Source organism: Castor canadensis, chromosome 11 (genome assembly GCF_047511655.1).
Source record: "Castor canadensis chromosome 11, mCasCan1.hap1v2, whole genome shotgun sequence".
Classification (NCBI taxonomy): domain Eukaryota; kingdom Metazoa; phylum Chordata; class Mammalia; order Rodentia; family Castoridae; genus Castor; species Castor canadensis.
The window spans coordinates 143,244,922-143,269,388 of NC_133396.1; the positions used below are offsets into that span (position 1 = coordinate 143,244,922).

Genomic DNA, 24,467 nt, shown 5'->3' on the forward strand with positions numbered 1-24,467 from the left:
TGGAGTGGCTGGTGGTGAAGACCCTGAGTTCAAGCCCCAGTACCCCTCCAAAAAAAAGGGGAGCATTATTTGAGACTTGATACTGCTTTTCCAACAGAGGACCCAAAGGATGGTATAACACAGCTCTTTAAAGAAACACACTTTCCTAGACAGGATTTCCTTTCATTAGTGGCACAGTTCTAAATACAAACTCTCTTCATGAACATCAGGGAAAAAAAATGCTTTCCCCCTCACTGAATTCATACAAAAATGACCGAATGAAGGCAAGCAAAAGTCCCCTAACTAGTACTTTACCAAATCTGTCATGTTTGAATGGTGAAAGCTCCATGGAAGAGAGATGCCAAGCAGCACTTCAAAGCTTTAGACCACAATCAAAATACAGCATTATTTCAGACAGCAGCAGTAACCAAACACTGCTCATTTAATTAGTATTTAATCATCTGCTTACTCACCCAGGAAGAAGCAGAGATCAGTTATTACTGTACTTTGATTGTGTTCAACCCAATCACCATGTTACAAAAATAGCAGGCTGCCATAACAAAAAATAAGGCTTCTCTATCTAGCACCAGTACCTGCAAGTACTGCAAGTGCCATAACCATACCCAAAGAATGTAAGGAAGTAAAGAAACCACGTCTGATGTATTACCTGGCACTGCCACACTGTTCAATCTGAGCTTCTGTGGTATTATTTTTCTTCTATTTCTGATGTTTCACCTAATCATAAAGGTTTTTAGATCTAAATTGTATGTACTTAAGGAATATGCACATATTTGTACATAGATTCTGACTGAAAATGCATGGCCATCAACTGAGCGAATGTTACATGGTAGGTGCAAGCTTGCAAAGCCTCATTTTAACTTGTGCAGCAGCTGTGTGTCAGTTAAGTTGCTCCTATGTCCCTTGTGAATCTCCAAGTTGTAGATTGAATAATGTCACAGACCATTTTATTCCGTGGCTGATGATATTATCCAACATTGTTGTCCCTATACCCTCCCTCCCTCAGTGCCCTGCAATAAGAGCTCACTATTTTCCATGTTTGTTGTAAACAACTTTTTCTTTTAGTTTAATCTCAGTAGATTAGAGAACAGTGGGTCCTTCAGTGCTGCTAGATTTTCCTTATATCCACTCCTTCAAACATTCTTGTATATTACCTTTCCCCATGTTTTTTTTTTTTAACCCCATCTGTACTCATCTTGTAGTTCTTTACAGATTCTTCAGCATCTTCTTAATTGTAAAACTCAATGCTTAGCATAATAGTCTGTATTAAGTTTGGGCCTTGTTAAAAGTAACAGATGAATCCTAGAGGACCTGTGTTTGTCCTTCTGGTACATGTGTGTATTTTCCTCTGTGCTGTACCTCACCCATCCTTTTTTTCCCCATAACAAGCCCCATTGTGTTGATAGCTACATATATTTAATAATAGTCCAGATCATTTGCACTTGTATTTATGATTATTTGAAAGTTCTTTTGCATTGTATACTATCATGGGACATTGGCTTTATAAAGTTTTCTGCTTAGCTTTTAAATTTTTTATTGCAGAGCTAGGGATTGAACCCAAAGCCTTGGGCTTGCTAATCAAACACTCTTATCACAGAGCTATACTCCCAACCCCTCTATTGTGGAAAGGATGAGGGGAATCCCTCAGTTTTCTAATTTCCATGTAAATCAAGAAACTTGATGTTCACAACAAAAAGGCATTTCAAGGGGTTTCACAAAAAGTAGAATCTCACAAGGTGGAAAATTAGCAGGAATTTATTTAGCAAAACAGGATAAAGTAGGGAGAAATAGAAAAGGGAAGCATGTTCTGCTTGACAAGCAGGAGATGGGAGCACGAAAGTCTCAAAATGGTGGTTCTTGTGTTGAATTCCCATATAGACAGTGGTCCTGTCACCTAGCAACCCCTAATAATTTTGTTAAGTTTCCAAGCATGGAAACAATGGTTTTAGGATGGTCTGTTACTCAAAACATGGCTAAGCTGGGTTCTGGTGGCTCATGCCTATAATCCTAACTACTCGAGAGGCTGATACCTGGAGGATTACCATTCGAGGCCAGCCTGGACAGAGACTCTATCTCCAAAAAATAACTGGAGCAAAATGGATTGGAGGTTTGTCTCAAGCGGTAGAGCTTTATAAGCATGCTTTAAAAGCATGAAGTCCTGAGTTCAAACCGCAGTCCCACAAAAAAAACAAAACAAAATACATGCCAAAAATGGGTTTATCATTATCAGTGATATCATTATCACTGAGGGAAGGTTTCTGGGAAGGAGGTATCCTTTTGTAATAGATACGAATAAGGGGGAAGGTATTTCAGGAAAAGGAGCCACTGAGGGCCAAGAGAATGTGGCATGAACCTTGTGGATCAGGTACGGGATACTGAGAGAGCTGATAAATAGTATGCTGGGGTTGGGAGAATATGTAGTAGAGGTAAAAGGGAGATGTTCAGTTCTTAAAGGGTCTTCCTGCTATAGTAGGAAATGTAGGCTCCATTCTACACTATAGTGAGTAGGAGTTTAGAGAATGGACATTTATTTTAGGAAGATAATCCTGGCAGCATTGTAAGGGGGCCTAAAAAAGGGAAGTTCAGAAGCTGGATCACTTAAGAGGATTTATATTTGGCCTGGATTTGAGATAATCAGAGGAAGACTTATTAGAACTTGTGCCTGGTTAGAGGAAAGAGAGAAACCTGCCTGATTTGAGATTAGGGATATGGGAGTTCACACTGAGATTGGGGAGGAGCAGATATGGGGCCAGAAGGTGGGGGTGGATATTCATTCTCACAAGGATATATTTTGGTGAACAAAAGCTTTTAATTTTCCTAGTGTCCAATTTAACCAGTTTTTAACTTTTTCAAAAACAGCTTTTCCCATATCTCATGTTAATTACATTTTAAAAACTGCTCTATTTCATTTATTTGAGACTTTTTCCCTTCCTTCTCTTCTAGATATCATTGACCCTGCAATTCTGCGCCCAGGCCGTCTGGACAAGACACTCTTTGTTGGTTTACCACCTCCAGCAGATCGTCTTGCCATCTTAAAAACTATCACAAAAGTGAGTAAAGCAATTGGCATGTGTTCCTTTTTTTCTTGGTGGTACTCAGTTTGAACTCAGGGCCTCACACTTGCTAGGCAGGCACTGTGTTACTTGAGCCACTATGCTAGCTAGCCCCAATTCTGTTGTTTTTAAACAGAGACAGTTACAGCAGGTAGTGTTAGAAATAAGACCCTGAAGAGCGCTGGAGTCACAATTGAAGACACAGAAATGGAGAATTGTCTCAGTAAGGCAAAATTTACTTCTGCAGAAGGGTGTGCAGGCACATGGGCACAGCACACACAAAGGGGCAGGGCAGTGTGTCCCTCCTTATATTTCTGATACGACTGACCCTGCCTCTTGATCTGGATTGGTCCAGATCAAAAGTTCACAATCTCGGAAATTAATGTGAGTCAACTCCCTGTATAGCTATCCTTATCTCAACTAGCAAAAACTCTTGGTCCTTCCTATTATTGCTTACACTCTCTCTTCAACAAAATTAGAGATAAGGGCAAAATAGTTTCTGCCGAGTATTGAGGGGGTTGGAGGGAGAGGGAGGGGGCGGAGTGGGTGGTAAGAGAGGTGGTGGGGACAGGGGGGAGAAATGACCCAAGCATTGTATGCACATATGAATAATAAAACAATAAAAAGTTAAAAAAAAAAGTTCAGAATCTTCTCAATTAGCTGAAATTTTATACTAACTTGGGGGAGGGATTAAGATACACAGCATGGGGGGCAATTTTCATGGGCAAAGGGGCTTAGCAAGAATTGGAAGAGGAACCCGGAACTGTAGGCAGTGCAGGTAATGAAAAACTACTTCTTCACAGTGGTAATTCAGGATAGCTGATTACTTCCTTTCTCTAGCTTTAAGTATTTGTCAGACCTGTAGCTCCCAAAGAGGGAAGTGAACTGTTTTTGATCAGTGAAGAGACTGTCCAGTCTCATCTTTATTTGGTCAAAATAAAGGTAAACTAAAGAGAAACATTTGGAGTTAAATGTTCAACTGATATTTTTGAAATATTACTGTAGGAGGGTGAATACCATGCAAATACTGTGTACACATGTATGTAGATGCAAAAATATTCTGGGAATGAGGGGAGGGGATAAAGGAGAGCAGTAGGGGGGTGAATTGAAGTATGATACATTTGATACAATGTAAAAACTTTTGTAAATGCCACAATGGACCCCTACCTAGCAGAATAAAAAAAGAATGATGGCTATTAAAAAATAAAAAACTTTTTGTATGCCTTTGATCTTTGACCATCAGAGTGTGTTTGACATGGCATAGAAACTTTATAAATACAAATAGGCCCATTGTAAACATCCAGAGAAAAATTGAGCTTTGAAGCCACAGTGTTGAATTGTCCTCCATGTTGGCTTAGCCAACTTTTAAGATGTCTGTACAGTATTGATTTAAGCAATATATACAAAATACAAAGAAGAAAGCAAGTGATCATGCTTTGCACTACTGCAGATAATATGCACTGAAATTTAATGAGACATTATTCCAAACATTTCTGTGCGGCACAGTTGGTGGATGGTGAGTGAATGAGGAGGGGAATAAGCTTAAGTACAGTATTTAAAGAAAGTTAATTTAAAATCTAGAAGGATAAAATGAAAGAAATTATTAGACTTCTAGTTAGTATTTCTCATCTGTAAAATATTTTCTTCTCCAAAATAATGCTCTGAGAGTTGTTAAAAACGTTAGGAAAGTCAGAAGCAGAGGAAATTACAACTAAATACATAACCATATTTCTTTTTTGGTGGGACTGGGGTTTGAACTCAGGGCTTCGTGCTTGCAAAGCAGGCACTCACAAAGCAGGTGCTCTATCACTTGAGCCATTTCAGTGCATTTTTCTCTGGTTATTATTGTTTTAAATTTTATTTTATTTTTAGTAGCATATTGTTGTACTGGGGATACATTACAACATTTACAAAAGTGTTTACAGTATATCTTAGTTAGATTCACTCCCTCCTTGCTCTGGTTATTTTGGAGATGAACCATTTCCCCAGGCTTCTCAAACTGTGATCCTTCCAATCTCAGCCTTCCAAGTACCTAGGTGTGAGCCACCGGAGCCTGGCCCGTATTTCATTTTAGATGTGTCAGTCTAAGTAATGATCTCATTACCATCTTGTACTTCTTTTCTTCCCCTGCCCAGTTTTTGTTCCTTGCATATTTTTATCTGTGTATATACTTTCTCTTCTACACTCATAATTTTTTTTTTTTTTTGGTGGTACTAGGGCTTGAACGCAGGGCCTACACCTTGAGCCACTCTGCCAGTCCTTTTTTGTGATGGGTTTTCTTGAGATAGGGTCTCATGAACTGTTTGTTCTGGCTGGCCTCAAACTGTGATCCTCCTGGTCTCTGCCTCCTGAGTAGCTAGGATTACAGGTGTGAGACACTGGTGCCTGGCTTACACTCATCTTAGTTTCATGTTTAAATAGACCCAGGACTCACACCAGCACTTTTGCCAGTTTATGTATTTTCTGGTTTTTTGTTTCATCCTTTGCCAGTAATCTCATCAGGTTTATTCTATTTATTAATAATTTATCCAACTTTATTTCATAAATTATTTTCACAATTAAGAATGCCTGCCTGTTGTCTTTATAATTGACAGACAGGTTATCTGGGAACAATTTTTTATTGGTTGCAATGTTTCTACCAGCCTTTATAGAAATTGCAGCCTGATTTTTGGATGCTGAATGTATCTGTAAAGATGTCTGAGGCAAGTGTGATCATTGGTTTGGTAGGTGACTTGCTTTTTCTACTTGAAAAACTTCTTTGTCTTTGAACTTTAGTAACTGAGGTGAAATGTGTCACTGTCATTTACATTTTGTTGCTGGTGGTTCTGGGGGTGTTTTGTTCGGAGTGGTAGATAACTGAAATCTCATGTCCCTTTTTATTTTGTAGAGTCAATTTTTCATTATTCCAGGGAAATTTTCCTCTCTGTATGTCTGAGTGCTTTTTTTCACTCATATAGAATTTACTAATCTAAGGTCACCAATTATTCTTATGTTAGATCCCTTGGCATTGTGTATCATTTGTCTAATTCCTTTAATTTTTGACTATTCCTACTACATTCACTATGGACTAACTTAAGTCTTTGTTCTCCTTCCCTCTCTTTCTTTGCCATGGGTCTTCCTTTTTATCTTTTTAAATCTCCCCTCACCCCCAGCACTAAAGAGTGAACTTAAGGCTTTAAACATGCTGTACCACTGAGCTAAACACCCCTAGCCCTTTTTATTTTTTATTTTGAGACAAGATCTTGCTGTGGAGCCTAGGCCGGTCTCTTTAACTCTTCTCTGCTTCAACCTCCAGAGTAGCTGAGATTACAGGCATGTACCACCATGCCTGGCTCCTTTCTTATCTTGGTGGTTAATCCTTCCAAAATCTTCTCTTTGTTCTAATACAGAATGGATGAGTTCTCTTATCCCATTCCTCACTCTCCTTGAAACTGGTTTTCCTGGTGCTTACACACTGCATTTTGAGTGCTTACCCACTACAGCTTTTGGCTAATTGCTTTGTGTCTCTATCTGTAAAGGGACAGGAATGAAATTTACTGCTAAGTTTATCCTTCTGAAGAGACCTGAGCATATTCTCTTCTGAGAGGTATCCCAGGAAAGATCTCATGTTGGACCTGCCTTGTCCCTCTGTCATGCAGCTATGCCTCAGTGTTACACAGCTTCCTGGGAAATGGAGGGCTGTGGCATTTCCTCCTGATTCTGCTGGAATCCCTTGATGATGTGTATCCAAGGGCTTTCTTTAATTTTTTCTAGGGGTAGCTTCTCCTTAGGCTGCTTCTCTCCATGTTGTAATATTAATGGACATTAAGATTTTGTTAGCTTACTTTCTTTCCTGAGTATTCTTCCCTAGCCATCCTAGAATTCTCTCTCCTTTGTAGCCCATTTTCAACATTTGCACCATGCAATCTTACTTCTTTCTTTAGTGGTTATTAGTAGTAAAATGTTCAGCTTTTTACTTTTGTTTTGTTTTTTTTTTTTTTCCTTATTTTGGACAATACTGTTGTTTGAACTCAGCGCCTCAGACTTGCTAGGCAGGTGTCTATCATGTCTGTAATCCTAGTATTTTCTTTTGATGCTGTCAGAGGAAGACTGTGATCCACCTTTACTGGATCATCATTTAAAATCACATATAACATCATAGCTATGACATCATAATGGAGAATGAACAAAAGGATGATCAGCTTTGTGGCTTAAAAGGATGTCAGTGGAGGGTGGAGACAATAAAAACATTAAGTGTGCCAGAATTAAGGCAGTATCATAGGATAGCAAAGAGGATACAGATAATTAACTGTAGAGATGGGAGTAAAGAAGAACGCAGGTGAATTCTCAGCTTGAATACCAGAGTAGAGGATGATATTCAGCAGGGAGATGAGGTGCCTGAGCGTTTTCCAAGTGGAACCATCTAATAAGAGGTTGACTGTGTGGGTAGGAGTACATGAGAGCACTCTGGTTAGGTAACTGTTTCTGCCTGTCATCAGTGCACAGCATTGATCAAAGCCATGAAAGCATGTTGCTGTAGTTCAGTAGTTCAGGGTAGGGGACAGTACTACCACCCTGTCCTCACACCTCAGGACTTTTGGTGATGTTGCCACTAACCATCTGCAACGCATAGGACATCTACACAACAAAGAGTTACCCAACTCCAAATGCCTACATGCCAAGGTTAAGAACCCTGTTTTATTTGTATGTACTTTTTTCTCAGTGTCAAGCATGTGGCATGAACAGTGTTTTCTGTTTCTTTCCTTGGCTCTGTCACTCAGGACAGTGGATGGGAATGACATCTTGTTTGCTTTGGTTAATATATGTTTGTTTTTATGCACGTATATATGAGTAAGCACACACCACAGTCCCTATGTGTGAGTTTCTTGTTGTCATGCTGATGTAATGATGATGCTTCTGCACTTGCCTCTGGGACATCATGAACTAAAGGGAACAATGGGAGTGCTGTCCATTTCCTTATGTGCCAAATGAGAGGCATATGATATTCAAGTCTTAAAGATTTGGACCAGAAGAATAATGGGTTCATTATTCCAGCTATCAGGTCATTCACTGAGTGGTACTCATACCATGGAACAACTTTACAGGTTTTCATCTGCAGTTTCAGTGCTATTGGCCAAAATTGTTGGCGTTTAGACCAGGAGGTAAATGCTCAGTGTACCTACATCAAAGATAAAATGATGCCGAGAAAGTATATTAGACTATTAACCTAAAGAGAAGGATCTGGCTGTAGAGTGGCTCAAGTGGTAGAGTGCCTACCTAACAAGTGTGAAGCCCTGAATCAAGCTCCTGTACCACCAAAGAATAAATAAATGAATAAAGTGAAGGATCTTTTTGTTAGTCAACAAGAATTTATGGCAAACTAAATATATTCCTGATTGTTCGTATGCTATTAGGACACTAAGAAACATAAAACATAACACCCCCCCCCAAAAAAAAAAAAACACCCAAACAATGTAGTCCCTAATTACAAGAAGCTTGCCTTTATATAAAAAGATAATATGAATGTTTATGAAGCAACAAGAAACATATTCATTCCCAAGGAGGGGAAGTAGATGAAAATGACTGAAGTGTAGAGATCTCAACTATATAAAGAAATGTAAAGAAAGAAAATGAGGAGGAAAATATGCCAAAATATTAACAGTGGTTGGCCTGGGGTGGGATTATAGGTTATTTTTCTGCTTTGTTTATGCCACCCAGCCAAAGAGCCCCTAGAGCCCTATCTGTAGTTGAACAACTTAGACCTATTACTCTTGTGAGGGAGAATACACCCTGAAGAATTGGGAAGTGGGTATCTCAGTAAGAGAGTGGCATAAAGGATTTAAATGATTAGGGCTTGCTTTAGATTGGGGAAGCGCATAATTAAGGGTTTGCTCTGAATTGCTGTCAAAAAGCAGGTATGATTTTCTGATTCAGTGTCCCAATAATTCTCATCTCTAAGGAAAGCAGATTACATCAAATTTAAAGCTGTGGTTGGTGAAAACAGCAGTTGATTTTGTTAGCAGGTTGGGGACTCTTTGGTCATTTTTGTATGTTGAACATTGTTCATGCTCTGTGTTCTCACATTACAGAGTTGCCTCAGTTGTATAGCAGAACAGTATAGCTTCTGTGTGAGGTCCCAGGCAGCTTTGAGCCACACACAGCAGGTCCTGCCTGACCATCTCAGGACAACTCTTGGATGTCAGGAGCTGTTTTTTCTTAGTTGGTTTATATTTGTACTTTTCCTATATTGAATGTACATGTATTGTTTTGTTGTTGATTTCCAAAACAATAGTAGTTTGGAGTGAATGTGAAGGATACAGAGGAGTATAGCATTAGAAAATTTCTATAGTTCCAAGCTCACAGTTGTGAATATGGAAAGAAGGAAAAGTGGAAAAAGGTGTTTTCATAGAAGAATCAATTTGACTCTTTTTGTTTTTTGGAGACAAGGTCTTACCATGTAGTCCAAGCTGGACTGAAACTTGCTCTGAGGACGAGGCTGGCCTTGAACTCATGATCCTCCTTCCTTAGTTTCCCAAGTGCTGGGATAAGTCTGTGGCACCATTGTTGGGTTATAAACTATTCACTGTCATTGTAAAAACATTTTTGAGGGCTAGGGGCAAGGCTTAAGTGATAGAGTGTATGCCTAGCAAGTGCAAGGCCCTGAGTTAAAACCCCAATAGTGAAAAAAAATTTTTTTATTACTTTCACATAAATAGAATTTACATTTTGTTTTACCTCTTACCTCAGGTGGGAAACATTGCTGCATTTCAGTAAGAGTAACTAGATTTGAATGATGAAAAGATTCATCAGCCCTGTTTCTACTATTTGGAAAGTAATTTTGCTTCTGAAACCTTTGGAGGTATCCAATGTAGACCTCACTTCATACCTCCATAGAGTTGTTTTTTTATTTTAAGTGAGGGTATTTTTCTAATTACTAATTTTTCTAAAGGACTGGTTTTATAAAAATTAGAAAATGTCTAAGTGTCTAAATTCTCTAAAAAAGTTCACTGGTTTTATAAAAATTAGAAAATGTCTAAGTGTCTATTCTCTAAAAAAGTTCACACCCCACCCTATTTATAATTTGTTTTTGTATATTAGACTTTCTTTTGCAAAAGATTTTATTCTTGAACAAAGGGTACCCTAAGTGTAAAAAAACTGTTGGTTGCTTCCATATACAAATGTGAGAAAAATTCCTGTTCTGGGACCTCATGAAGAACATGTAAGGATGTGATGGATGATGTGTTCAACAACATCTCTGTTTTAAACACAAGAAGAATCCTCTTGGAGTGAGCTAGATTTTCTTCTGTAAGTTGTAAGGACATAGTCAAGGACAGTTCATTAAGAACAATGTTATGAAAGGTCAGAGAAATGCATTCTGAGCAGACACAGGGCTTTGTGAATGTCTGGACTGACCCAAGAGTAGATACTAAGAAGTAGAAAAGAATTGTCCTCAGATAATCCCTCATGAATTTATTTCTGTGATTAAACTTTTGATGGAAACAGTAGAGGCTCTGAGGTAAAAGGCTCAAACAGCACATGGGATATACATGGAAAGAGTCCGTATGCTGTGTGACAGTCAAAGAAGGGTGAGAGGGTCTTATGAACATGAAAGCTCCTCATAACGGCTTCTGGCTATGGGGGTGATCCCCATCCTCCAACCCTACCTCCTCCAGTAATGGATGGAGATACTCAACACAGCAGTGTTTAACAAGATTGACCTTCCCACCTCAGTGACACTTGGGAAGTCCCAGCTTGTCTCCATTATAGTAAGTCCCTGTGTAAGAAGTCCCCACTCTCCACTCCCATGAATTAATTCATCTAGAGGTAAAATACTATTTTTTAATTTCAAAACATTTAAAAATAATGAAAATTAACAAACTTCTAAAGACACAGTTGCATATTTGAACTTTAGAACTTAGATTTTCTGACATTTGGTGCAGTATTATTTCTAGTTTTTAGATATTTTATTTGTTTGTTTATTTACATATTTGTTTTTGGCAATACTAGGTGTTGAACTCAGGGTCTTACTCTTGGTAAGCAAGTGCTCTACTATTTGGGACACACCTCAGCCCTTTTTGCTTTACTCATTTTTCAAACAGGGTCTCCCTTTCTGCCTGGGTAGGCTGGACTGCTGTTCTTTTTGTACTTCCCCAGGTAGCTAGGATGACAGGCATGTGCTACTGCACCCGGCCATTGGTTGTCTAGGCTGCCCTGGAACCATGATTCTTTTGCTCTCCACTTCTCTGATAGCTCGGATTACAGGCTTGAGCCACCATGCCTGACCTACATTTTCTTTTATTGAGGTGTGTTGCACAGATAGAAAAGTAGAGAGATTATTCAGTGTCCAGCTTTATGAATTGTTAGAAACACTGCCTCCAGATCAAGGAGTACATTACCAATCAAATTCATGGAGACAGAGTAGAATGGTCGTTGCTGGGGGCTGAGAATGGGGGGGTGGGAGCAGAAGAGATGGGGAGTTTGTGTAAGGTTTCATTTTGCAGAGTTGAAAGAATGCCACTGAACTCAACACTTAAAATGGTTAAAATGGTAAATTTTATGTTATGTATATTTTATCCCAAAATAAAAGGAACATCACCAGATCCACAAAAGCTGCCTGCCTCCTTCCAGCCAGTACTCACCCCTGCTACCTTCTAGGGTTAACCATTTAACTAACTACTGAAAATCACTATACTGAAAGATGCTTAACTATCATGCAATTTCAACCCTTTAATTTTACAACTTGGGTGTGGGGCACAAGAATTGTTTGCCTCAGGCATAGGGAGAATTTGTTTCCCAGTGAAAGTAGATGATTGGATGGACAGCAGAACTGATTCCTGACCCTATTAAATGGAGCTTCTTGTTCAGTTGAACTCTGGGAGTACATTTAGAAAATCTGAGTTCTAAGATTCAAATTTGCAACTGATGGAATCTTTGGGAAATTTGTTAATTTTTATTATTTTATTCATGTTGAGTATATGTTTCTTAAAGTAGTTTGTAAGATAATATATACTGCAAAGGGAAGAATATGTACAATGTGTATGTAATTCACATGTCAAGACAACAAGCAAACATTTTGAACTTGAACTATCCAGCTACCCTACATTTTAAGCTATTAAAAACTACTGTGTAAGTCATGTAAGCCACAAGGAATATTGTTCAGCATGTTCTGTATGCATGCATGGTACTCTGATTTTTGTTGTTTCTAGCATCTGTTGTTAAGAGCAGTAGGGAAATTGGCTCCAAAGTCAAGGCTGGGTTTTAGACGAGGATTAAGAGAAAACATTGGTCACAGAGGACTTGGGGCTTTTAGTGTAGAGCAGGTTCCTGCTTGTCCTCAGCTGGCTAGGTTCTGTGTTGTTTTCTCAGCTAATGTCACATCAAAACTCAGCACATGAGCACATAAAAACTAAGAGCTACTTTGCATATGTAATGTATTTAATTGGGGAACAGAATGTGTTTCTATACCTATGGAAAGACTGGGGATGCTTTTATTCTTGGTGGTGGAAGATGTTTTTGCTGCAACTATAAGCAAATTCCTCAAATTTCATGAGCATAAATTGTTTGCCTTTAGATTTACCAAGTTTGTTTTGTGCGATTTGCCCTCATTTCTCCAAATTGAAATCTGTGGAACTCTGCAACACTGGTCTGGAAGGCAATTCTATTCAGAGTTAGCTAGCAGGCGTTCCTCTTCATTAAGAAGCTGTGATGTGGATGAACTTGGGTCTTTAAAACCCCCATGAAAAATCATTTCTCTCTCTTAGAATGGCACCAAACCTCCACTGGATGCAGATGTAGATTTGCAAGCAATTGCTGGTGATATTCGCTGTGATTGCTATTCGTGAGTATTTTAATCTCAACTCTGTTGATCAGGGGCATAGTTTTTTCATCTGCGGGTGAGGGAATGATGCCCATTTTCCAAACTGTTGGAAAAGTTAGATAAGGTATCCTATACAGCACCTGATGTAGTATCTGGCTGGTCCTTGCTCCTTCCTCCTCAGAGAAGGGCCTGTCTGTATGGAATCTCTGAAGGAATTCCTAGCAACAGTTGTCCTGTTGTATGTTGTTTTATGGTACTGAATCTTCTCTGACTGTTCTGTCCTTCACAAATTGGTTCTTTTTTCAGAATATTTGAGTAGATGTTTTACGATTGTTAGCCAAATTGGCCAGGTGTATCTGCATGACAGAGGTGATCTGTATGAGCCATGTGTTCCCAGCATACCTGTGCATATCTACATGGCCTGCAGGAACAACAGGAGATTTTTTTTGAGGAGGAGGCAGTAAGAGGTTTGAACTCAGGACCTTGCTCTTGTTAGGAAGGCACTCTACCACTGAATCCATACCCCCTAGCCTGTTTAGCTTTCGTTGTTTTTCTGAATAAGGTCTTATTTAGGCCTGGGCTGCAATACTTATATTTACCTTTCCAACACAGCTGGAATGATAGATGCATAAACAGATTTTATTGGGAACTTACGGCCTGGGCTGACCCCAAACCTCAGTCTGCCATCTTTGCCTCCCAATTAGCTAGGACTATAGACATAAGCCACTGCACCCAGCCATAATTGGCTCACTAATGTAATTCTACCCAAGAGCACACTGATCATTTTTGGGAGCATGAAAGGATGCAAAGTTTGATCTCCTTTGTTTTCATGTGTGGACATCTAGGGCAGTGAGTTTCTGTTCTTCCACCCTGGTGTTCCTGAGAGACATGTTACACACTGTCTAGCAATCCTGTCTTCCTGTGAAAGATAGTGACTCAATAAGGGGAAATGGTCAGAGTCTTGGTAGGGGTATGTGTAAGTGCATATGTACATGTCTCCCTTGAAGGAGGAGTGTGCCTTTCACCCCTCATTGGGAATCACAGCTATATCCTTCTTTGAGTAAATGATCATCTTTTGTGGGGAAAGGGTTATAGTTGATGGCATTAGGTGTTCAAATTTGAAAAGATTTTATGTGAGTGACAGGCGGTTTTGATGGCAGAAGTTACTCTGGGCTTAGTCTGTGGATTGTGCCAAGTAGTGTGTTCATTTATAAAGGGACTGGGGTTAAAGTTGATTATGTAGATTTTGAGTTTTAATGCCACTGTCATTACACTTTGAGATACTGTACTGCTGCAGTCTTGAGCTACCTGGGTGCTGCACCATCTAACAATGGTGTCTACACCAATGTTAGATAGGGAAACGAGTGAATATGGTTTTTTAAAAAGAAAATGGTTCTTAGCCAACAGAAACATTACTTGTAGTTAATTTCAGCTCTGCCTTCAGTTTCATGTGTTATGTGGATCATATCTTTATATAATAAATAATATTGGTGTCTGGAAATGGGTTTTTAATTACAAAATTCAAACTCTTTCTCAAAGAATCTTTATGAATTGTGTTAAAGCTGAAATGTACCAACCCCCCCACACCCAGTCAGTACTAGTGTCTATGACCTCGCAGGAGTGTGCTAACTCGGCATATTGTTACATGGAACAATTCGGTAAACGAAGGCTTACTGTGATGCTTCCACCCAACTTGAGCATGAGTCCAGTGCATCAAAAACTTTTTGGGCTTTGTAGTTTCCCCTTCCTAACTTGGAGCCGCAGATGGCTTTTTGTATAAGCTTACTTTAGACATTATGTAATATATGAATATGGTGGTCAGCACTTTACTACAGCCCTTATAAGTAAAAGTATAAAGTTTCTTTCTGCAGATTAGATATTTTATATTAACATTAATATCTATAGCTTAGAGGAGGGTAATGCTTATTTTTCATTGCATTGCTTCCTTATAATTCCTGGTAATGCTTATTTTTCATTGCATTGCTTCCTTATAATTCCTGGTCTTCTGAAGGTTGAAAAGAAGAAAGCTCTTTTCCTGCTGGACCTAGCCAGTTTGTCCCACTTTTATTTGTCATTCTTCTTCCTCATTGTTTAATAAGTGACAATTGAAAATTGTTATCTGGCTTCTTTTTGGTCTTTTACAGTATTTAAGAATATATAAACAAGAACACTTCCTTTTATTATAGGGGCGCAGACCTTTCTGCTTTGGTACGAGAAGCTTCTCTCTGTGCCCTGAGACAAGAAATGACAAGACAGAATAATGGAAATGGAAAAGGTATGAATTTCTCAATTCTCATTTATCACTCTGGATTCCAAAACCACCATTGTCCTCTGAAATGCCTCTCTTCTCACATCTTTTTTTGTGGTAAAGAAGTTGATACTCTTTTGATGAGACCTTTAGCAACTCTCCCTAACTGTTATGTGACCTCTGTCACTGACAGTAATGACAATAGCAGTTACTTAGTACCTCTCTAATAAAGAGTACTATATCTTACCATTGTACACAAGTGTTTAGATAGAGGCAGTTCAATCAATTCGCTGTCTTCGTCATGAATTTGGTCATTTATCAGTTCTGGAAACCCCATTCTTTTGCTAGGGTGATACTTACTTGCGCCTATTAAAATGCAACTTAAATTGGATAGGTGAAAGACATACTATAAAAAGTGGAAATTGGAATAATTCCCATATATTGAGACTTTCCTTTCAAAATACAAAATCATCTGGGGATGTGGCTCAGTGGTAGAGCACTTTTTCTAGCATGCATGAGACCCTAGGTTCTATCCCTAGCACCACAAAAGCAAACAAAACTCATGTCTTTCATTTTGTGATGATTTGGGGTTTTCTTATGAGCCTTGCACCAGGCTTCACAGTTGACAGTGGCTTTGATTTTACTATTTAGGTATGTGTAGCCAGAAAAGATTAATTTGTGACCTGTGTTTGAATCATGCCATGTACAGAAGGAACCTTTACCTGGCTCATGGGCAATTGCTTACTCTGCCGTAGTGCATAGGTGTCTGTGTGGTATAGCAGAGTACCTGTCTTCACAAGCTCTGCTTTGTCCTCTGATGGGTACTTCAAGTGTATACTGGTCTCTTTTTGTAGACTTCCAGAAGGTATCTTTGTATTTGCATTGGTTTTCCCCTTTTTCTTTGGCTCCAATAACTTCAGAGCTTAATTTTGTTTGCAGTTATAGTAGCATTTGCTTAACTTAGATTTGTCAACACAAATATCTTCATTAGGAAGATCCTGGGTTTTTTTGGTTGGGTAATTTTAAGATTCAATTTTCTGAATTTCTTTTATTATAAGCTATATTGAATTACTTTTGGAAGGAGGTGATATACAAATAGGCAAAATTAGAGTATCTTATAAATAAAAAGTCAGAGCCAGGTGTGATGGTGCATACCTGTAATTCCAGCGGGTAGTAAAGGCCAGCCTCGGCTGCATAACAAGTTCCAGGCCAGCCTGGTTACATAGCAAGACCCTGTCTCCACACAAAAACAAAGCAAAACAAAACAGAATTAGGCATACTACCTGTGAACTGAATTTGATCACTTTATTGGGGTATGTTTGGTGCCTAAAAGTGAATAGGCCCCTCTATATGTTGGAGCTGCTACTTAGTTTGGGTGTAGTTTTGTTGTTTTTTTTCTGGTGGGACTGGGATTAGAACTCAGGGCTTCGTGCTTGCAAGGTAGGCACTCTACTGCTTGAGCCACACCTCCTGAATGTAATTTTAAGTACATATATAACAAATTTTGACATTCTTGCTTTGCTACAGCCTTCATTTCTAGTTTTCTGGCCTTTAGGGATCTTTCAATGATGCCTTACCAAAACCAAAGTCAGTAACATCATCTGACTTCCATGTGATACCTTCAGTAATATGTTTTACTTTATTTTTTGGTAAATACACTATCCTGATAGCTGTATAAGAACTTTACTAGTTTTTGGTGCGTGCGTGCATGCTTGCGTGCGTGTGTGTGTGTGTGTGTGTGTGTGTGTGTGTGTGTGTGTGTGTGTATGGGATTGGAGTTTGAATTCGGGGCTTCATGTTTGCAGAGGAGGTGCTCTACCACTTGCCACACCTCCAGTCCATTTTACTTTGGTTATTTTGGAGACAGGGTCTTGTGAAATATTTGCCTAGGCTGGCCTCAAACTTTGAATCTCCTGATTTCAGCCTCCCAAGTGGCTAGGGTTACAGGTGTAAGCCACTGGCACCGGCTAAGTTTACTGTTTTGTGTATAAATCATCATCACATAATTTGTCATATTAACATTCTAAACCAAGTCGTATTTTAATGCTTAGCTATTTTATTTCACTTACTTATGTAATGGCCTAACTCTTTATTTTTATACTTTTTAATTTAATTTTTTATATTTTAGGTGGTACTAGAGTTTGAACGCAGGGCCTCATGGCTTGCTAAGCAGGTGCTCTACCACTTGAGCCACTCTACCAGCCTTGGCCTAGCCTTTTAAACAATTACAACCCCATCCAATCCAGTGTTGTGACATATGTCCTCTGTGTAAATTTATACCCAAGAAGACATCCTGTGGCAGTAATATATGTACTTGGTTATTTTTGCTATGGTTGAGAAATTTCCTATGACCATCTCTATGCTGATGAATTTTGGGAGCATGACCAGGATGCAAAGTTCAAACACTGATTTCATGCATAGATATCTTGGGCAGTGAGTCTGTGAGACATGGCACATGCTGCCCAGCAATCCTTTCTCCCTGACTAAAAGACTGTGACTCAAGTGGTCAGAGTCTCCGGCAGGGCTGATGAGGGGGTGTGTGTAAAAGACCCTCAGTCACTCAGTTTCTGTTTGAAGGCTTGGATGTCTCGCTAGAGAAACTGTTATAGCTCACAGTTAGTGGACTCTACTGATAAGTGTATACTTATGCATTTACCCTACAGGTGCACTCAAGATTAATCATATGCATTTTGAAGAGGCTTTCAAGAAAGTGAAACCATCTATATCAGTAAAGGTGAGAAATGTTCTTTAATGTCTAGAAAGAGAAGTGATATCAGTGGACAGGAACTCATGATTCCCTAAACTCTGCTGATTTTATCTCTATATCATTTCTACTTCCTGAAAGAAATTACATGTTACATTTTAACTCAAAAGGAAAGCATACAATGGCTTTTGTGAGAGTGTTCTGGAGAGATTTAAATTTTGTCTAGATTTTTCAAACATTATTTATTCAGAGAAAGCTGCAGTCAAATATGTCTCAGAGTTCTTTCCACACTTTCTCTTAGGGCCTTGCATTTGCTAGGCAACTGCTCTACCACTTGAGTCATTTTGTTTTGTGATAGGGTCTCACTGATTTCGCCCAGGCTTGCCTTGAACTTGAGATCCTCTTGTTTCTAGCTGGGATTATAGGTGTGTAGTACCACTCAGCCAGTCTCAAGAATTCTTAAGTATCATTCAAATATTGTCTGATTTAACCTTTTCTGACAGATGATTTTATTTATTTATTTATGTATTTTTTTTTGGCAGTGCTGGGGTTTTAAATCAGGCTTCCTGCTTGCTAGGCTAATCACTTCAGTGTGACACACACACACACACCACCACCCCCCCCCACCTCTCCCTGAATTTTTTTCTTTCAATATTTTTATGTAACCCTTGCTGGCCTCCAACTTGCTGTGTACTCTGGATTGGCCTCAAACTTTTGATTCTCCTGCCTCTGCCTCTTGAGTGCTGGGATTATAGGTATGTGGCACCATGCCTGGCTGACAGATTTTTTTTTGGTTTTTTGGGTTTTTTTGGAGCTAGACCATACCCAAACTAAACCATAGAGTTTATAGTTCCATTTCAGGGAAGTACGAATATCTGCACTGTAAGGTAGGAAAGGGGTTTTAAAAATAAAAAATCACTCCAACTTCTTACACAAAATGACAGGTTTTCCATGTTTATTCTTTACTGTGTTCAGGTATTCTGCTTGCAGTGTGTTAAAATGGTTGCTATTAAGTGAGATTAGGTTTTGTTATTCTTGTACTGAGAAAGATGGTTGACTGAGAAATATTCAGCCCTAAGAAATTTCTTAGTCAGATCCTGTTGGGATAAATTTTGTTCACTTGAATATCATATACTGTGTTTAGAATCTAAAAATAATCGTATTTGGTGATGAAAACTTGTGTATTGGTTGTATTAAAACTTCTTTAAAAGTTAGTCAATTTATTCTCCAGTTCATTATACTGTTCATTATATTGTTCCTATTATAATTATTGATTGAAAACTTTTTTTTTTTTTGGTGGTACTAGAATTTGAACTCAGGGCCTCACACTTGCTAGGCAGGCTCTCAGCCACTTGAGCCACACTCCCCAGCCTTTGCTTTGGATATTTTTGAGAAAGGGAATTGAGTTTTTGCCCAGGTCAGCCTGGATCACAGTCCTCCTACTTTTATGCTTCCTGTGCAGGTGGGATAACAGGTGCATACCACCAGGCTTAGGTTTTTTTGTTGTTTTTGAGATGGGTTTTTGCTAGCTATTTTTTTTTCCCCTAGGCTGGCAGCAATCCTGTCTCTGACGAAAGACAGTGACTCAATGAGGTCATATGGTCAATCTTTTTTAAAAAGATTGAGTTATTTCATTATGGAGAGTTGTAGTAAAAATTTTTCAGTTTATTCTGGATTAAAGTATCATCAGAAATACATATTAAGGATGTTTTTTCCTTATCTATCACTTACCATTGTATATTTTAAAGTCTTCTTTTACTAGAGTCTTCAAATTTATTACTTTTCTTTTATGGTTTGTGTTTTTGTCATAAATCTTGCCTTTACCAAGATCGCCAAATTTTTCTCCTTTTATTCTATAAATAAGTTTTACAGTTTTCCCATCCACTTCAAATTGTAGCTGTCCCTTCTTGTTTGTGGAGGATTGGGTTCCAAGATCCCCACAGACACCAAAATGCTCAAGTCCAGTATGTAAAATGGTATAGTATTTACAAACAACCTATGCGAACCCTCCCTATATTCTAAGTCATCTCTAGACTATGTGTAATGCCTAAAACAGTGTACACGCTATGTAAATAGTTAATACTGTATTATTTAGAAAATAGTGACAAGAAAAAAGTTTGCACATGTTAAGTAGAGTTCTTTTTTTCATAATATTCTTGATGTGCAGTTGGTTAAATCTGCAGATAAGAAACCTGTTGAAAAGAAGGGACTAGTGTAACTTTTGTATTTGATGTGAGGTATGGTTTGTAGCAACTTTCTTCCCTGTGGCCCTTGTTGAAAAACATTTCTCTCAATGAAATACCATGCTCTCTTTTTGAACATGAATTGGTCATATGTACCTGAGTTTATTTTGATACTCCGTTCTGTCCGTTGATTTTTGTTGTTGTTGTTGCAGTACTGGCGCTTGAACTGAGGGCCTTCACCTTTAGCCACTCTACCAGCCCTATTTTTGTGAAAGGTTTTGTGAAGATAGGGTCTTGCAAACTATTTGCCTAGGCTGTGTTCGAACCACGATCCTCCTGATCTCTGCCTCCTGAGTAGCTAGGATTACAGACGTGAGCCACTGGTGCCCGGCTTGTCCATTGATCTTTACCTGTACTTTTCTGCAAGTGTCTTCTTGTCACTCTCCCCCCCACCACCCTTTTTTTTTCTTTAATTACAAATTTAAAATAAGCCTTGAAATCAGGTAGTGTAAGTGCCTCAAATATATTTTATTGCTTCCCTCCGCAATTTTGTCTTATGTTTGACCTTTTCTACTTCCATATAACATTTGTATTAAGCTTATGAATTTCTACAGAAAAAGCCTGCTGGGATTTTGAATGGGTCAGTTTGGTACATGGATGTCCTAATGATGTTACTTGATTCTCTTATATTTTTTTTAATGTCTTTGGAGGTCATGTCTTTATAGTTTAAATAATTATTTTTGGGAAGTACCTTAATGAATAAGGAGCTACTGTTTATCGTTTGGAAAAATGTTTAATATTAATTTTGAATCAATAATAGAAAACAGATGACCAAGCTGATTGATCTTTAAAAAAAAAAGTACCATCAAGGTCCAGAGCCTTCATTCCTTGATTGACATATCAGTTGGTCTTAAAGGTCCTTCTGGAGTAATAATGGGAAGGAAGCTGGGAAGCTGGTGACTTTTATCTTGTTTAGACTTCGAATCATGAATGTATTTCCTATTTAAAAGTTAAATATTAAAAAATCATAATTTAAAGTGTACGATACCAAGATAGTAGCAGTAATTATCTCTGGGAATGAAGCAGTGTTTCTTAATTTATTTTCTCCTGTATATTTTCTAATATCTGTATAATAAATATTTTATAATGAAAAATTTATCAAAAAGGAATTCTTTTAATCTGATTTTAAACAGGATATGCTTAGGATGTCTTTACTCTGTCACTTAGCACTGATACTGAGAAACAGGCTTTTTTTTCCCCGTATTTCAGTGTTAATTCAGTATTTCAGCTATACCTATTTGAGATACCTGAAAGTCTTAAGTTTATATCTTCCAGAAAATGGCTATTTTGAATAAAATATTTATTCTTTCTCTTGTCTCTGTCTACCATAAACTAGGTGGCTTATAACCATCACACATTTGAACAGCTTATGAGGAAACAGGCTCACTCATACCCAGCTGGTGGTGTTTCCATCAGTCTGCCCTTTTGGATGGCAGTTTGATGTGTCTGCCAAAGTTACAGTTATGACAAAAGTTGACTCCTAACTCCTTTACATGAATTTATTCTCAAAATATACATGTCCACAGGAAGTTATTTATTCGTTGAAGCATCATCGTATATAATAATAGCCAAAGACTCAAACTCTAAATTTTCATACGAGTGATTTAGCTGTTCCAGAGACTGATATTTATTTCCAAACATAGATAATAAAATCGCAGTGTGTCTAAGATATGCTACCATTTATGTTTTAAAAAAAGAAGAAGCTGAAAGGGTGACTCAAGTGGTAGGGTGCCTGCCTAGCAAGCACAAGGCCCTGTGTTGAAATCCCAGTATCAACAACAACAGCAACAAAATGAGAGCATTTGTATTTGCAGAGAGAAAATATAGAAGAATACATTGGTTATCTGAGGGGAGAGGTAGTGTAGGAGAGAAAAACCTTTTCCATTATAAGGTTTTATATGTGTGTGTATATATTTTGGTGGTACTAGGAGTTTGAGCTCAGGGCTTCCCACTTGCGAGGCAGGCGTGCTACTGCTTACACCATACCTTCCAGTCCTTTTTCCTCTAGGGTCTCGGTTTTTGCCCATGGCCTAGAATGTGATTGATTCTCCTGTTTTATGCTTTCTTCCTTAGCAGGGATGACAGATAAGCACCACCATGCCCAGCTTTTTTTCCATTGAGATGGCATCTTGCTAACTTTTTGCCATCGTTGGCCTCAAACTGCGATCCTTTCAATGTCAGCCTCCCAAGTAGCTAGGATTAAAGGCATGAGCCATTGGCACTCGGCTTGGTTTTACATACTACTTTTGAATTTTGTAAATGTTTTATCTATCCAAAAGAAAAAATTAAGATAGATTTTAAAGATTTTTTTAAGAAACCTATGCTTTTGCCTCCTGTTTCCACCTGAATTTAGCATGGTTTAGAAGTCTGGCTTCTCCCCTAATTAGATATAAATGAGAATCTCTTGACCTGATACTTAAAGCAAACTTCAGTGGACCATGAAAGTCATGGGAATTTACTGGAAAGGAGCACGTGTAGATTGTAGGTACAGGGAGGTTAGGCCAGGTCTCTCTTAACAGTGAGTCCAGTAGCTAGGGCTGCCATAGTAAAGGACCACAGACTGGGGGCTTACTTTGTGTTTTCACAGCTCTGGAGGCCAGACATTCAAGATTAAGATGTTAGGTGCTGTATTTTCTGAGACTTCTGTCCTTGCAGATGGCTTCTTCTCTCTGTGTCTTCATGTCGTCTTTCCTTTTTGAATATCTCTGTTATTTACTCCAGGGGGTTAGGACTTCACCATATGAACTTGGGATTATGCCATTCGGTCCATAGCCAAGCATGATCTGCTCTATATTATGTTTCTTCCCTCCTTTTAGGATCAAATGATGTATGAAGCTCTGCAGCGATCCCTCAGCCGGTGACATCTCCAGCAGCTAGTTTCGAGGAATGTAGTGTATGGAACTAGCAAGAATAGCATGTGCTCTGAGGTGCTCACTTTCAGCCTAACATGGATGTGGGGTCATGTAAGCATTTTATGTTCAAATTAACAAGGCCAAGCTGGAGGTGAAGGTTCTTCCCATCTGGTCAGCCTTATGGGAAAATTGTACACTTTCTCTTTAAGGAAAAAAAAAAATTTAAACCGCTAAAATCTTTTTTCAAATAAAATTTTATTTTGAATAGTTTCAACAAAAGTTACATCTTTTTCTCTGATCCCCCTGAAAAAAAGGTGCCAGCCTGATGCCCCATCATCCCATATACTTTGATGTAGATTTCCTGCACAGCATGATATTTTGCTACACGTTGCTACCATGTCATCCTCAGGCCCCAATCAAGTTTCTTCCAATAATGTCCTTTATAGCAAAAGGATTCAGTTTAGAATTAGCTTTTCTCGAGAGCTGGTAAGCCTCCGTAGCTTCTTTACAATGTGGAAGAGTTTCTCTGGCTGGGTTTTTGGTTCTTTAGAAGGTCACAGGCCACTCATTTGTACAATGCCTTTAGTGTGCATTTCTCTGATACTTCCTTATGATTAGTATCAAGTTATCCCATAAGGGTTATTGTGAACTAACACTTCTCTGCATCCTATGAGGTGACATCCAATTTCAAGTTCTATCAGACTTCTTGTACCATAGTGTTAGTTTTTCCTCTTTTAACTTATGTGTACGCTGTGAGAAGGTATATTTGTTCTGTCTTCAACATAGTCAAGTATCAGCACTTTTTCAGTGTGTTATGCATCATCATCATTGTTTGATGTTCACATTGTGTCAGACTTGGCTCTTTTCTCATGGTCTCTCTTTGATGAGTCCCTAGCTGATGTTTTCTGAGGGTTTGGTATGTGTCATGTATGATCTCAGTTCATCATTTACAATGTTGCTCACAGTATGTTCTGAGGCTGTATGTGGAGGAGACTGGTTCACTACTTTTCTTTCTAAATCTTTAGTTCACCTCAGTCAACTAAAACTTTTAGGTTCTTTTTTTTTTTCTTTTGTGGTAATGGGGATTAAACCCAGTGAGTGCCTCTACCATTTGAGTTATGCTTCTGGCCCTAGGCTACTTTTAATATTGTAATTGGTAAAATGGAGGATACCAACATTGAAAGAGTGTCATGATATCCAGTGAAGGTCACGGAGGAGGAGAGTGCTGTAGGACAGCAGAAGAGACAGTACCTTGCTGTGATCATTTCTAAATGTTAAGGTGCTAATCAAATGTAACTCACAGTCCATACAAGATAGTGTTTTAATTTTAAAAGAAAAACATTATAGAAACAACATTATAAATTAGCAAAAAATTTTGCAATGTTAATTGAATGAGACAAAGAACATTGATGCCTCTGACCTCCTAACCCCACCCAGCAGCAGAGCAGTCCTATCCCTCCCCTGTGAAAATAACCTTTTTACATCTTTTGTTTCTTTTTCAATGTTTGGTATATCATTTTTAGTATTAGTTTTTAATAAAATTTTGCTGTTTAATAATTTGACATTGAAGCATT

At 38.5% G+C, this 24,467-nt stretch overlaps 1 protein-coding gene across 7 annotated transcripts in view; it reads left to right on the forward strand.

Moving 5' to 3' along the window:
• Window positions 1–23,172, forward strand: part of Nvl (nuclear VCP like) — a 76,427-nt gene extending 53,255 nt beyond the window's left edge. For 6 of the 7 annotated variants that reach the window (XM_074048882.1, XM_020174135.2, XM_074048880.1 and 3 more), the window contains 5 exons: window positions 2,941–3,047; window positions 12,791–12,867; window positions 15,033–15,121; window positions 17,758–17,828; window positions 22,858–23,172. In XM_074048882.1, coding sequence (XP_073904983.1) covers window positions 2,941–3,047; window positions 12,791–12,867; window positions 15,033–15,121; window positions 17,758–17,828; window positions 22,858–22,902 — 389 coding nt within the window. In that variant the 3' untranslated portion in view covers window positions 22,903–23,172. The remainder of the gene's footprint in view (window positions 1–2,940; window positions 3,048–12,790; window positions 12,868–15,032; window positions 15,122–17,757; window positions 17,829–22,857) is intronic. The other variant, XR_002213009.2, reaches the window with a different exon arrangement.
• The last annotated feature ends 1,295 nt before the right edge of the window (window positions 23,173–24,467 follow it).